Genomic DNA, 14,370 nt, shown 5'->3' with positions numbered 1-14,370 from the left:
GTTTTGGTTTTAATTGGCCAATACTAGTGTTGTACTGATATTTTTGGTACAATTGACCATTTGTATGCTTGATTTAAGCCAAAAATACATAGAATATGCTTAAATCTGCTGCCATGAATACAGTATATAAATCTAGCGATAGTGAAGAACTTTGTAGTCAGTTTGCAAGCAAACCAAACAAAAGAAGCAGTTACTTCAATATGATCATCTGGCCTTTTAGGACATATTTCTAATGAAGTAGCAAGGTTTGATGTGTTGGGGCTTTTTTTTCTCCCTGGTGAAATATTTGTAGGACTGAGGCAAATGGCATGCAAAATGGCTTCCTCTGAACCAGCGAAGTCCTGCATGGTTCACACCGTGTTTGTTTTCATTGTGAGCTCAGGAAATGTACGACCTCCTACAAGTTGGGAGAAATTGGGCTTGATTTCCACACTAACAGCACATTGTCTGAAATCTCCGCTCATTGGAGATATTTTTAATGTTGGCGGTAGGATTGCATAATTGCTCATACCATGCACCCCTAGCAACTGTTTCCTTTTAGTCCATCTTTACTTGGTATGCAACAAGCCAGTCTCAAAACATCAATGAATCTCAGTGATGAACAAGTTACATGTTATAAAACAAAACATCTGTTTAATCATTCACGTCTCCAATGTGCACCTTTTATATGCCGTTGTTACAGACGCGGTTAGTTAACTCCCACAAAGTAATCGAAGAACCTGTCAGTGAGTCCAACGTGTCTACAAGACGATGACTGACTCGATCAAGATTCTTATCTCTAATTTACGACTCAAACGGGAGTTCCATCTTTTGGAGAGCTGGCCTTGTCCACGCCACCTTTACTGCCAGCAGTGGGCTGGTCGTCTTCGCAATCTGCTCCAGCTGGGGCAGAACTGTGAGGCTGTGCTGTCCTCTGCTGAGCTCCAGCGCCCCCCTGGTGAGGCGGCGAGATGACCTGAGGCGTCTCACCGAAGGGCAGATTGAAGCCTGTTTTTTTGCTGCCGACGCCCCCTGCTGGCGGAGGTGTGAGAGTCTTGGTCTGAGCGTCCTCTTCGGCGTGCAGCCAGTCCATCTTCTGCCGGTGCTGCTTGACAGCGTCATCCACACGAGCATCAATCATGGCCTCCGTCAGAACACCGTCTTCAGAGGAATAAGCTGCTGCCTGTGACAACATATCAAAAAGGTCAACTTTTTTTTTGGATTACAACCTCCAACTGGGTTTTAAGATTTCCCAGGTGCCCTGAATGCAGCATAAGGTGACCTTATCTTTTTTTTTCATAAACATATGTGTCAGATCATTATGAAGGTGGAGTAGCGACACAATTAAAATGTATTCAAAAGGTAATAAAGCTATTTTGTGAAAAAAAACTAATTTAAAAGAGCTTTAAAAATATTAAGATATTCAATATTAGGACTAATAACAGACTGATTAAAAATCTGATAAACAAGGACTTTATTTTGTGGAAAAACTTGACTTTACTGTAAATTGTTTATTTAATCAGTGAAAAATTTACTTCCCTATTTCGTGTTGATGTAATGCTTGGATAATCAGCTGCACTTCATTAATTAAAGTATATTATACAATATAACTTTAGATTTTTCCAACTAATACATTTAAAAGAGAAATCAACTTTGAAAAAGTAATCAATTAGTAATCATTCATTAGTTACATCAATACCAAATATTACTATTAGGGATGTCCGATAATGGCTTTTTGCCGATATCCGATATTGTCCAACTCTTTAATTACCGATACCGATATCAACAGATATATACAGTCGTGGAATTAACACATTATGTCTAATTTGGACAACCAGGTATGGTGAAGATAAGGTACTTTTAAAAAAAATTATAAAATAAGATAAATTAAAAACATTTTCTTTAATAAAAAAGAAAGTAAAACAATATAAAAACAGTTACATAGAAACTAGTAATTAATAAAAATGAGTAACATTAACTGCTAAAGGTTAGTACTATTAGTGGACCAATCATGTGTGCTTACGTTTTGTATCCCTGCAGACTGTATTGATATATAATGTAGGAACCAGAATATTAATAACAGAAAGAAACAACCCTTTTGTGTGAATGAGGAGGGAGGTTTTTTGGGTTGGTGCATTAATTGTAAGTGTATCTTGTGTTTTTTATGTTGATTTAATTAAAAAAAAAAAAACGATACCGATAATAAAAAAAACGATACCGATAATTTCCGATATTACATTTTAACGCATTTATCGGCCGATAATAATTACTATACATCCATTTTCTACCGCTTGTCCCCTTCAGGGGAACAGGGGGCTGGAGTCTATCCCCAGCTGCACTCGGGCGGAAGTCAAGGTACACCCTGGACAAGTTGCCACCGGAGGAAGCCGGAGAGAAACCACGCAGTCACGGGGAGAACATGGAAACTTAAAAATAAATCATTAAAATATTTAATTCGGAAAGTACCAACGATGTTTATTAGTCCGTATTAAAATGTTTTATGATTCATTAGGAATCTTAAATAGCGTTGCATATTTTGGCCTACTTTTCATTGGTTTAAATAAACAAAAATGTTTTTCTGTATGCAGCCCACAGTGGTAAACGTGTGGACACTCCTGATATCAACTAAACCTTGACTAAATGCTGAGTTCGATGCCAGGTTAGGGGAACATACAGTACCTGCCAGGCCACGCCCAATTTGGAGATCTCTCTGCCAGACATGCCTTCCGCTCGCTTGGCTATCTCGGAGCACTTTTTACCGTAATCGAACTGCGCCAACTTCATCCTCCTACGGGAAAACAAACATTTTAATAGATAAAACACTGCAGTACATGAAGGACACCGCTGGGTGAAGCACAAGAGTCGAGGATAAAGAGAGTATGGCCAACTGATCTTGTGAGTTGTCAATTCACGTGACTACAGGGCGCCATGCCTACTACTAATGTAGAGCTGATGCTATGTGTTTGCGCTTCCTGGTTAGTTTTTCAAGGTGTAAAAATGCCCTGTTGTGCAGCATGGGGCTGCTCCACATTTTGGGTGTAATAATAGATGATAGTGAATCAATATAGTTTGTCCAAGTCTAAAAGCGCAGGCATAGCACAGTGATTACAAATACACAACACTTGACATACTTTACAGTAAAGTCATCATTTATCTGTGATTTTTGGTCCATAACTAATGAAGGTTCTGGTAAAATGAGGGTAACAAGTTATTTTTGCGGTTGTTTTGTGTATTTTTTTTAAGGTTTCTTGCGCCATTGGGAGCGTGTAGCCTGCTGGTCAAGGAACACTGCAGGAATGTTGCAGCAGACTTTATTGTAAGTTTATGACACATACATACATACATTATATATATATATATATATATATATATATATATATATATATATATATATATAGGGCTGTGAATCTTTGGGTGTCCCACGATTCGATTCAATATCGATTCTAGGGGTCAAGATTCGATTCAAAATCGATTATTTTTTTTTCAATTCAACACGATTCTCGATTCAAAACGATTCTCTATTTATTCAATACATAGGATTTCAGCAGGATCCACCCCAGTCTGCTGACATGCAAGCAGAGTAGTAGATTTTTGTAAAAAGCTTTTATAATTGTAAAGGACAATGTTTTATCAACTGATGGCAATAATGTAAATTTGTTTTAACTATTAAATGAATCAAAAATATGACTTATTTTATCTTTGTGAAAATATTGGACACAGTGTGTTGTCAAGCTTATGAGATGCGATGCAAGTGTAAGCCACTGACACTATCCATCCATCCATCTTCAACCGCTTATCCGGAATCGGGTCGCGGGGACAACAGCTCCAGCAAAGACCCCCAGACTTCCCTCTCCAGAGCAACATTAGCGACTTCCTCCTGGGGAATTCCGAAGCGTTCCCAGGCCAGAGAGGAGATGTAATCCCCCCATCTGGTCCTTGGCCTGCCGCGGGGTCTCCTCCCAGTGGGACGTGCAACGAGGACCTCCCTAGGGAGACGCTCGTGAGGCATCCGCACGAGATGCCCGAACCATCTAAGCTGGCTCCTTTCCAAGCGAAGGAGCAGCGGCTCTACTCCGAGTCTCTCTCGGGTGACTGAGCTTCTCACCCTATCTCTAAGGGAGATGCCAGCCACCCTTCTGAGGAAACTCATTTCGGCCGCTTGTATCCACGATCTTATTCTTTCGGTCATGACCCACACTTTATGACCATAGGTGAGAGTAGGAATGTAGATAGCTCGGTAGACCGAGAGCTTTGCCTTCTGGCTCAGCTCTCGTTTCGTCACAACAGTGCGGCAGAGAGACTGCAATACTGCCCCAGCTGCTCCGATTCTCCGGCTGATTTCCTTCTCCATCTTTCCCTCACTCGTGAACAAGACTATCCTGTTTGTGATTTTCATGGACAGGATTTCTAGGCGGAGTCGTGGCCATGGCGGAGAGGGTATACGTCTTGGGGGGCTAAAGGTTGCGTCACTGCTCTTTACAGATGATGTGGTCCTGATGGCACCTTCGGTTCGTGACCTTCAGCTCTCACTGGATCGGTCCACAGCCGAGTGTTCAGCGGCTGGAATGAGGATCAGCATTTCCAAATCTGAGGCCATGGTTCTCAGCAGGAAACGGATGGATTGTACAGTCCAGGTAGGGGACGAGACTCTGTCCCAGGTGGAGGAGTTTAAGTATCTTGGGGTCTTGTTCACTGTGACACTATTGTTCATTTATTTTTATTTTTATAAATGTCTAATGATATTGTCAATGAGCGATTTTTAATCACTGCTATGTTGAAATTGTAACTAATATTTATACTGTTGTTGATAATATTCATTTTTGTTTCACTACTTTTGGTTTGTTCTGTGTCGTGTTTGTGTCTCCTCTCAATTGCTCTGTTTATTGCAGTTCTGAGTGTTGCTGGGTCGTGTTTGATTTTGGAATTGGATTACATTGTTATGGTATTGCTGTGTATTGTTTTGTTGGATTGATTAATTTAAAAATAATAATAAAATTTAAATTAAAAAAAATAAAAAAATTTAAAATGACAATCGATTCTGAATCGCACAACGTGAGAATCGCGATTCGAATCGATTTTTTTCCCCACACCCCTAATATACATATATATATATATATATATATATATATATATATATATATATATATATATATATATATATATATATATATATATATATATATATATACCGTATTTTTCTGATTATACTCATATACTCCGGAGCGATTTATGTGTGAAATTATTAACACATTACCGTAAAATATCAAATAATATTATTTATCTCATGCACGTAAGAGACGAAGCAAATGTCAGCAATCGTCACACACGTCAACCAATAAGAATTTGGCGGGGGCGGGTCATGGCAGAAGTGCATTGTGCGTCATGGCAGAAGTGCATTGTGGGTCATGGGATGCTAACTGCTGCTACATCCGTAGCTATTCAAATTGATTATTTCAACATTGGCGGTAACTTATAAAAACTGAGAAGGGCTGAACTAAAATGGCACCAAAAAGAAAATCATATACTGCAGATTACAAGCTGGACGTAGTAAAATATGCAGCAGAAAACAGCAATTGAGCAGCAGCATGGCGTAGTGGGTAGAGCGCCCGTGTCAGAAACCTGAGGGTTGCAGGTTCGCTCCCCGCCTCTTACCATGCCGTTGTGTCCTTGGGCAGGACACTTCACCCTTGCCCCCGGTGCAACTCACACCGGTGAATGAATGTTGAATGAATGATAGGTGGTGGTCGGAAGGGCCGTAGGCGCAAATTGGCAGCCACGCTTTCGTCAGTCTACCCCAGGGCAGCTGTGGCTACGAAAGTAGCTTACCACCACCAGGTGTGAATGAATGATGGGTTTTTAACATGTAAAGCGACTTTGGGTACTTAGAAAAGCGCTATATAAATCCCAGGTATTATTATTATTATTATTAAAGAAAGGAAGCAGCGCATACCAGAGGCGACACCGGGGAGGAAGATTTCATCGGCTTTAGTGATCAGGAGTGACAGATTGTTTGGTAAACGTATAGCATGTTCTATATGTTATAGTTATTCGAATGACTCTTGCCATGATGTGTTGCGTTAACATACCAGGCACTTTCTCAGTTGGTTATTTGTGCGTCATATGGTGTACACTTATTCAGCCTGTTCACTATTCTTTATTTATTTTAAATTGCCTTTCAAATGTCTATTCTTGGTGTTGGATTTTATCAAATAAATTTCTCCCAAAAATGCGACTTATACTCCAGTGCGACGTATATATGTTTTTTTCCTTCTTTATTGTGCATTTTCAGCCAGTGCGACGTATACTCCGGAGCGACTTATAGTCCGAAAAATACGGTATATGTGTATATGTGTATATGTGTATATATATATATATATATATATATATATATATATATATATATATATATATATATATATATATTATATATATATATATATATATATATATATATATATATATTATATATATATATATATATATATGTGTTTGTGTATATATATGTATATGTATATATATATGTGTGTATATATATATATATATATATATATATATACACACATACACATATATATATATATATATACATATACATATACACACACACATATGTATATATATATATATATATATATATATATACATATATATATCCAAAAAAAATAGTGCTCGATACCGTGGTAGAGCGTAATATGTATGTGTGGGAAAAATCACAAGACTATTTCATCTCTACAGGCCTGTTTCATGAGGGGTTTCCCTCAATCATCAGGAGATGATTGAGTGGAAACCCCTCATGAAACAGGCCAGAGGCTGTTCACCTTGGAGACCTGCTGCGGATATGGGTACGGCCTGGCGCGAGATTTAAACCTTCTCCCCCGGATTTTCAAGGGGTTTCCCTCAATCATCAGGAGATGATTGAGGGAAACCCCTCATGAAACAGGCCTGTAGAGGTAACGGTTCGGTTCATTTTCGGTACAGTAAGAAAACAACAAAATATACATTTTTTGGTTATTTATTTACCAAATTTGTAAACAATGGCTTTATCCTTTTAACATTGGGAACACTATAATAACTCTGCCCACGTTAACATTAAACTGCCTCAAGTTGTTGCTCAGATTAAATAAAATAACAAAACTTTTCTTCTACATATAAAAAGTGCAACACTAAACAGTTTCAAGTCAACTCATCATGCTTAACTTATTACAGCATTTGGGAAGCCTGTAGTTGATTTTTATTATGTAAATGTTATATTTTTATCAATATGTGATAGCAGGGACCCTGCCATTCAAAACTAGGCTGCTGCATTTAATGCGGTGCGCCTTATTATGCATATGAACAAAGTTTTCAAATATGCCATTCATTGAAGGTGCGCTTTATAATCCGGTGCGCCTTATAGTGCGGAAAATACGGTATTTTGTTGTTTTCTTACTGTACCGAAAATTAACTGAACCGTGACCTCTAAACCGAGGTACATACCGAGCCGAAATTTTTGTGTACCGTTACACCCCTGATATATATATATACACACACACACACACACATCTATACGTATATATATACACAGTCGTGGTCAAAAGTTTACAAACACTTGTAAAGAACATAATGTCATGGCTGTCTTGAGTTTCCAATAATACGGATCTACTGAACATGTGAGCAAATCTGCTGGGTCAAAAGTATACATACAGCAATGTTAATATTTGGTTACATATCCCTTGGCAAGTTGCACTGCAATAAGGCACTTTTGGTAGCCATCCACAAGCTTCTGGCAAGCTTCTGGTTGAATTTTTGACCACTCCTCTTGACAAAATTGGTGAAGTTCAGCTAAATTTGTTGGTTTGCTAACATGGACTTTTTTTTCAGCATTGTCCACACGTTCTCAATGAGGTTTAAGTCAGGACTTTGGGAAGTCCATTCTAAAACCTTAATTCTAGCCTGATTTAGCCATTCCTTTACCTCTTTTGACGTGTGTTTGGGGTCATTGTCCTGTTGGAACACCCAACTGCGCCCAAGACCCAACCTCCGGGCTGATGATTTTAGGTTGTCCTGAAGAATTTGGAGGTAATTCTCCTTTTCCATTGTCCCATTTACTCTCTGTAAAGCACCAGTTCCATTGGCAGCAAAACAGGCCCAGAGCATAATACTACCACCACCATGCTTGACGGTAGGGATGGTGTTTCTGGGATTAAAGGACTCACCTTTTCTCCTCAAAACATATTGCTGGTTATTGTGGCCAAACAGCTAAATTTTTTGTTTCATCTGACCACAGAACTTTCCTCCAGAAGGTCTTATCTTTGTCCATGTGATCAGCAGCTAACTTTAGACAAGCTTAAGGTGTCACTTCTGGAGCAAGGGCTTCCTTCTTGCATGGTAGCCTCTCAGTCCAAACTCGTTTGACTGTGGACACTGACACCTGTGTTCCAGCAGCTTTCAATTCATTGCAAACCTGCTTTTTGGTGGTTCTCGGTTGACTCTTGATCATCCTGACCAATTTTCTCTCAGTAGCAGGTGATAGCTTGCGTTTTCTTCCTGATCGTGGCAGTAACAAAACTGTGCCATGAACTTTATACTTACGAACAATTGTCTGCACAGTTGCTCTTGGGACCTTAAGCTGCTTTGAAATGGCTCCAAGTGACTTTCCTGACTTCCATCCATCCATCCATCTCCTTCCGCTTATCCGAGGTCGGGTCGCGGGGGCAGCAGCCAAAGCAGAGAAGCCCAGACTTTCCTCTCCCCAGCCACTTCGTCCAGCTCTTCCCGGGGGATCCCGAGGCGTTCCCAGGCCAGCCGGGAGACATAGTCTTCCCAACGTGTCCTGGGTCTTCCCCGTGGCCTCCTACCGGTCGGACGTGCCCTAAGGGAGGCGTTCGGGTAGCATCCTGACCAGATGCCCGAACCACTTCATCTGGCTCCTCTCGATGTGGAGGAGCAGCGGCTTTACTTTGAGCTCCCCCCGGATGGCAGAGCTTCTCACCCTATCTCTAAGGGAGAGCCCCGACACCCGGCGGAGGAAACTCATTTCGGCCGCTTGTACCCGTGATCTTGTCCTTTCGGTCATAACCCAAAGCTCATGACCATAGCTAAGGATGGGAACGTAGCTCGACCGGTAAATTGAGAGCTTTGCCTTCAGGCTCAGCTCCTTCTTCAGATAGATAGTACTTTATTGATTCCTTCAAGAGAGTTCCCTCAGGAAAATTAAAAATCACCACAACAGATCGATACAGCATCCGCATTACTGAAGACGCCGCACCGATCCGCCTGTTGATCTCACGATCCATTCTTCCCTCACTCGTAGGGGTGTAACGGTACACAAAAAATTCGGTTCGGTACGTACCTCGGTTTAGAGGTCACGGTTCGGTTCATTTTCAGTAGAGTAAGAAAACAACAAAATATACATTTTTTAGTTATTTATTTACCAAATTTGTAAACAATGGCTTTATCCTTTTAACATTGGGAACACTATAATAACTCTGCCCATGTTAATCAACATTAAACTGCCTTAAGTTGTTGCTCAGATTAAATAAAATGACAAAAGCTTTTCTTCTACATATAAAAAAGGCAACATTAAACAGTTTCAAGTCAACTTATCATGCTTAATTTATTACAGCATTTGGGAAGCCTGTAGTTGATTTGTATTATTTAAATGTTATATTTTTATCAACATGTGATAGCAGGGACTCTGCCATTCAAAACTAGGCCCCTTCATTACTAATGATTACACACACACACACACACACACACACACACACACACACACACACACACACACACACACACACACACACACACACACACACACACACACACACACACACACACACACACACACACACACACACACACCGCACAATGAACTAACACACACACACACACACCGCAAAATGAGCTAACGTTATGCTAAAAGCTAATTAGCCTTCACCTCAAGCCAGGACTGCGAGCGAGCTGAGCTGCAGTTTGTTTCTAGAAGGTCAACAGGCTCATAGTGATGTTACTAGTAGTTGACTGGGAGGTGTTTATTTTAATTTGAGGAGAGTCCGCTGCCTGATGCTCACCTGCTAAACACCTATCTGCTAACCCCACCGCAGAAGCACTGACTACATGCGCTCTGAATACGCACTGCTGATTGGCTGTACCGCTAAGGTTGTAACCAATCAGATGGTTGTGTGGGTGGGACAATGCTGGGTGCTGTGTAGGAGACAGAGGCAGAAAGTAGAGCAGCTTGTTAAGACTTTAGCTTAGGCGGCTACTTAATATGTTCATGTGGAAACTCGTTCGGTACGCCTCCGAACCGAACCCCCCGTACCGAAACGGTTCAATACAAATACACGTACCGTTACACCCCTACTCACTCGTGAACAAGACTCTGAGGTACTTGAACTCCTCCACTTGGGGCAGGGTCTCCTCCCCAACCCGGAGAAGGCACTCCCATCCCTTTCCTGACAAGTCAATGATTCGTGAGTTCCTTTGACTTTTTCCATTGTCGCATTTGTAACGCAGTCTAATGACTGCATCACATGAGCCCTATTTAAATGGGCTCAGAGAAGTCAACAGGTGTCGTCAATCATAATCACTCACATGAAGTTAAGAGGCCATGCCATGAAGCTAATTTGATTTGATTGTAACTTTTCTACATCACCAAAATTGATCATGTATGTTGCTGTATGTATATTTTTGACCCAGCAGATTTGGTCATATTTTCAGTAGACCCATAATAAAGTCATAAAAGAACCTAACTTCATGAAATTTTTTGTGACAAACCAGTATGTGCTCCAAGTACTCTATCACAAAAAAATAAGAATTGTAGAAATGATTGGAAACTCAAGACAGCCATGACATTATGTCCTTCACATGTGTATGTAAACTTTTGACCACGACTGTACATATCACCTCGACTTGGTCATTTGAAAAGTAGTTAGCTTGCTGAAAAAGTGTGGGCACCACTGGTCCAGACTGCTTGCATGTTTTTTGCAGGTACAGTAAAACAAAATTTAAAAAAATAAAAATAGAGTTAACAAGAGTAGCCAATTGTAGTTTGTAGATTGTACTCACTGCCTCCCTCCGGTGGCGGGTTCCAGCACATATCTGTCAAAGTACAAGCGCACCAGCCTCTCTCTCTCCTCCAGACCTGGCAGAGCGAAGTTGACTATTTCATCGATTCGGTCGTTGATGGCCCAGTCAAACTGCTCGGGTTGGTTACTGGCCAGCACCAGCATGAACCTTTGAGGGGAAGAGAAAACTTTAGAGGCGTGACTAAAACCCAATACCAATGTTCACCCTCATCCACTACCTCTGTACCCTTAAAAATGAAGCAACAAGGGGTACAGCTTTGTGATCTTCCCTACCACTTGCTACGTCACGGCTTAGTTTACGTTCGGGCATATAAGCGACTACGCGGTTACTTTTGCACATGCGTCCCACCGAGTGTCCCACAAGCTGTATATTGAAATGTATTCCGATACTTTTCAAAATAAAATGTCATTATTGCCTTCATTTGAACAGACAAACTTCTGATAAAATGTATGATTAAACATACGTTTCTTATTGCACTCAAAGAACAATTTTAGAAGATTGGAATTAAAATTAAAATGCATTAAACACACTATGCTATTCTTATTGCACTCAAAAAATTACAAACAGCCGCCGTAATCTAGATGTAGGTAAGAATAGAATAAAAAGCTTTATTGACATTGATTTATGGTTGCCAATTTTGAGCTGTGCTTTAAGACAAATACAATAAAGTACACAGATAAGACATGTGACAGGTAAAACCCACATGGTTAAAAAAAATGAAAGAGTGGGAATTTGTTTTGAAATTACGAAATTCACTTGCATTAGTTTACGCTACGTGGGCGGTTTGGACTGCGCTAATAATTGGCAATGTATCTATATGTGCACATATAGTTAGTACTATATGTGCACAGCAGGGGCGCTGTAACAGTTTTGAGCTGTTAGCGTCTTGTATCTATATGTGCACAGCAGGGGAGCTGTTAGCTGTTTACCTGTCACCCTTTAAACTCCTAGGGGAAATCTGAATGCTTGTTATTTAAATGTTTAATTAAATTTGAAGCAAAAGCGGTAATACTGTATTGAGACATTTGGCGAGGAATATTTTAAAGCACCACGGTTGTGTTTAAAGCGTCACATTTATCGGTAGTTTTGAAGCCCAAATACCTCCATATTGCGCTTCATGCACCATCTTTATTAACCAGTAGAATTGCCATTCCTCCTCTCCACGTTGTTTATGCTTGTATGCGCTCAGTGTGTGCGCGTTGACAAACTCATGCACCCTGGCTCAGCAACGCCACTACCGCACAGCAGCATATGTGGATGAAAAACAAGTAATGGCATCTTTCAAAGGCAGTATCCTTAGTACCATGGTAGTTTATTCGTAGCGGTGTAGCGCAGAACCCTAGTCCCACCATTACACAACAAATTCCGCAGCAATAGAGTTAACGGTTGAGATCGTTTTTTTTAATCATTCATCATGCTTTGGTTGATAAATAAAAGAACTACACGAAGAAGAAGCCAACATTGACTACTGTTGTCTCTTGTGATTTTTTTTAAGGTATGTAACGTTAATGTTTTCACATTTGCAAGCTTTTCATCAGTATTTTATCCGTACATTAGCCAGCGCGGCTAGCCAGCTAATGCTACAGACTAATGTGTAAAATTGGGAAATTTTCTTTGGCCCTACCTGGGCGAGAAAGCATCTGAAATCCCTCGCTCTGAAGAGCTAGATTCATACCTCCTACCCCTCGTTATGCCCACTACTCCGATATGTAAAGAGTAATTGGGACAATCATGGGAATGCGCAAAATGTAGGGATAGAGCTAAAAAGTAGGGTGAGGGGGGTGTATTAGCGCTGGGCCAAAGACTTGCATGTTAGAGAGGCATGTCACCTTTTGCTCTGTTCTCCAGTGCGATACAAGAAGGCGTTCAAAGTGGCTCGGAGGTCTTCACTGATTTTCTCCTGCAGAAATGAAAAGACGACAAGTCGAGTCATTCTCAGTTTGGGAATGCTTCATACAATTATGGTCAGGTTACAAATAGACAAATACACAAATGTTGTAAAATAATGACAACTTACAGTGGATCTCTTGCGAAGGAATGCGTCAGCTTCATCAACAAATAACAGCAATCTGTAACAAAGCAAACATTTCTAAGTAATAATTAACTATTATATTTTTTAAATACAATTTATGTATTTTTTTATTTATTGTAATTTAGGAATTCGTTATTACTATTCATTCTTTAAGTGTACTATTTAAAAAATGTATCATACTATGTATTTTTTTATACAATTTGTAAAAAATTGTTAAGTAGCTTTTTATTATTAAACATTGTTTCAATGTACATTGTTTCAAAGTTAAAAAAAAGTTAAGTATTTCTTTATTATTATACTTATTTTATAAAAGGTTTCATGTATTTATTTTTATAATTAAAAAATATATTTTATTAAATCTAAAAAATATATTTTACTATGTATTTTTCAAAACAATTTATAGAAAACAGTTAAGTAGCATTTTTATCATTTCTTTTTTAAACCATTTTCAAAACTTTTTTTTAATTAACAAGGGTTAAGTATCATTTTAATATTATAATTTATTTTATACAATTGTTCATGTATTTTTTTCACTTTAAACATTACAATGTTTATGTGTATAATTACAAAAATATATTTAGTACTTTTGAAACATTTTGAAAAAAATTATTAAGTATCTTTATCATTGTAATTTTTAATATTTTAATGTTTTATCTTTTTTATATTAAAAAGGTCAAGTAGCTTTTTTAATTGCTATTTTTTATATAATTTTCCTAAATGTATTCATTGATTTTTTTTAAATTAAAAAAAGGTTAAGTTAAGGTTAATATTATACTTATTTTTTTATATAATTACTATGTATTTATACTTTAGTTTTATTTAAAACCATTTTTTTACATATAACTTGTTTTTAAAATATATTTTTATATTGTATTCTAAAAATACAGTTTTAAAAAAAGGGTAAAGCAGCTTACCCGCGTCGGCTCGTGTTGGCCCAGTCAAAGACTTTGTGCATGGCGGTCACGCCGTCGCGGCCCATGGGTGCTACATCGCCTCCGGTCATAATGGCGTAGTCCATCCCAGAATGCATTGCCAGCTTCTACTCCAAAAAGACGAGTGTGTCACAGCTGAAGCCCATGGTCCTGCATTACAACGTCAGAAAGTGTTTACCTTGGCAAACAGTGTCTTGCCCGTGCCTGGAGGGCCGTACATCAGGATGTTCCTGTACAGGCCGTTGTTCTGCCTGGTGTTTCTTGTTGCTATGGCAACATCGCGCACACGCTCCTCCAGGGTAGGCTAGATGTAAAAGAACAAAACACTATTAATACGTATTAATACTATACATATGGAAT

General features: G+C 39.2%; 1 protein-coding gene across 1 annotated transcript in view; it reads right to left on the bottom strand.

Annotated features, from left to right (window-relative positions):
* Positions 1–613: 613 nt before the first annotated feature.
* Positions 614–14,370, bottom strand: part of atad3 (ATPase family AAA domain containing 3) — a 31,876-nt gene continuing 18,119 nt past the window's right edge. The window contains exons 10-16 of the mRNA XM_062053264.1: positions 14,189–14,314; positions 13,993–14,117; positions 13,064–13,115; positions 12,876–12,946; positions 11,026–11,193; positions 2,659–2,767; positions 614–1,162 (exon numbers count right to left, since the gene is read on the bottom strand). Of these exons, the coding sequence (XP_061909248.1) occupies positions 791–1,162; positions 2,659–2,767; positions 11,026–11,193; positions 12,876–12,946; positions 13,064–13,115; positions 13,993–14,117; positions 14,189–14,314 (1,023 nt within the window). The 3' untranslated portion in view covers positions 614–790. The remainder of the gene's footprint in view (positions 1,163–2,658; positions 2,768–11,025; positions 11,194–12,875; positions 12,947–13,063; positions 13,116–13,992; positions 14,118–14,188; positions 14,315–14,370) is intronic.

Source organism: Entelurus aequoreus, linkage group LG01 (assembly GCF_033978785.1).
Source record: "Entelurus aequoreus isolate RoL-2023_Sb linkage group LG01, RoL_Eaeq_v1.1, whole genome shotgun sequence".
In the NCBI taxonomy this organism is placed as follows: Eukaryota; Metazoa; Chordata; class Actinopteri; order Syngnathiformes; family Syngnathidae; genus Entelurus; species Entelurus aequoreus.
Note: the sequence above shows the minus strand (reverse complement) of the source record. Positions and strands in the feature narration are given on the sequence as shown.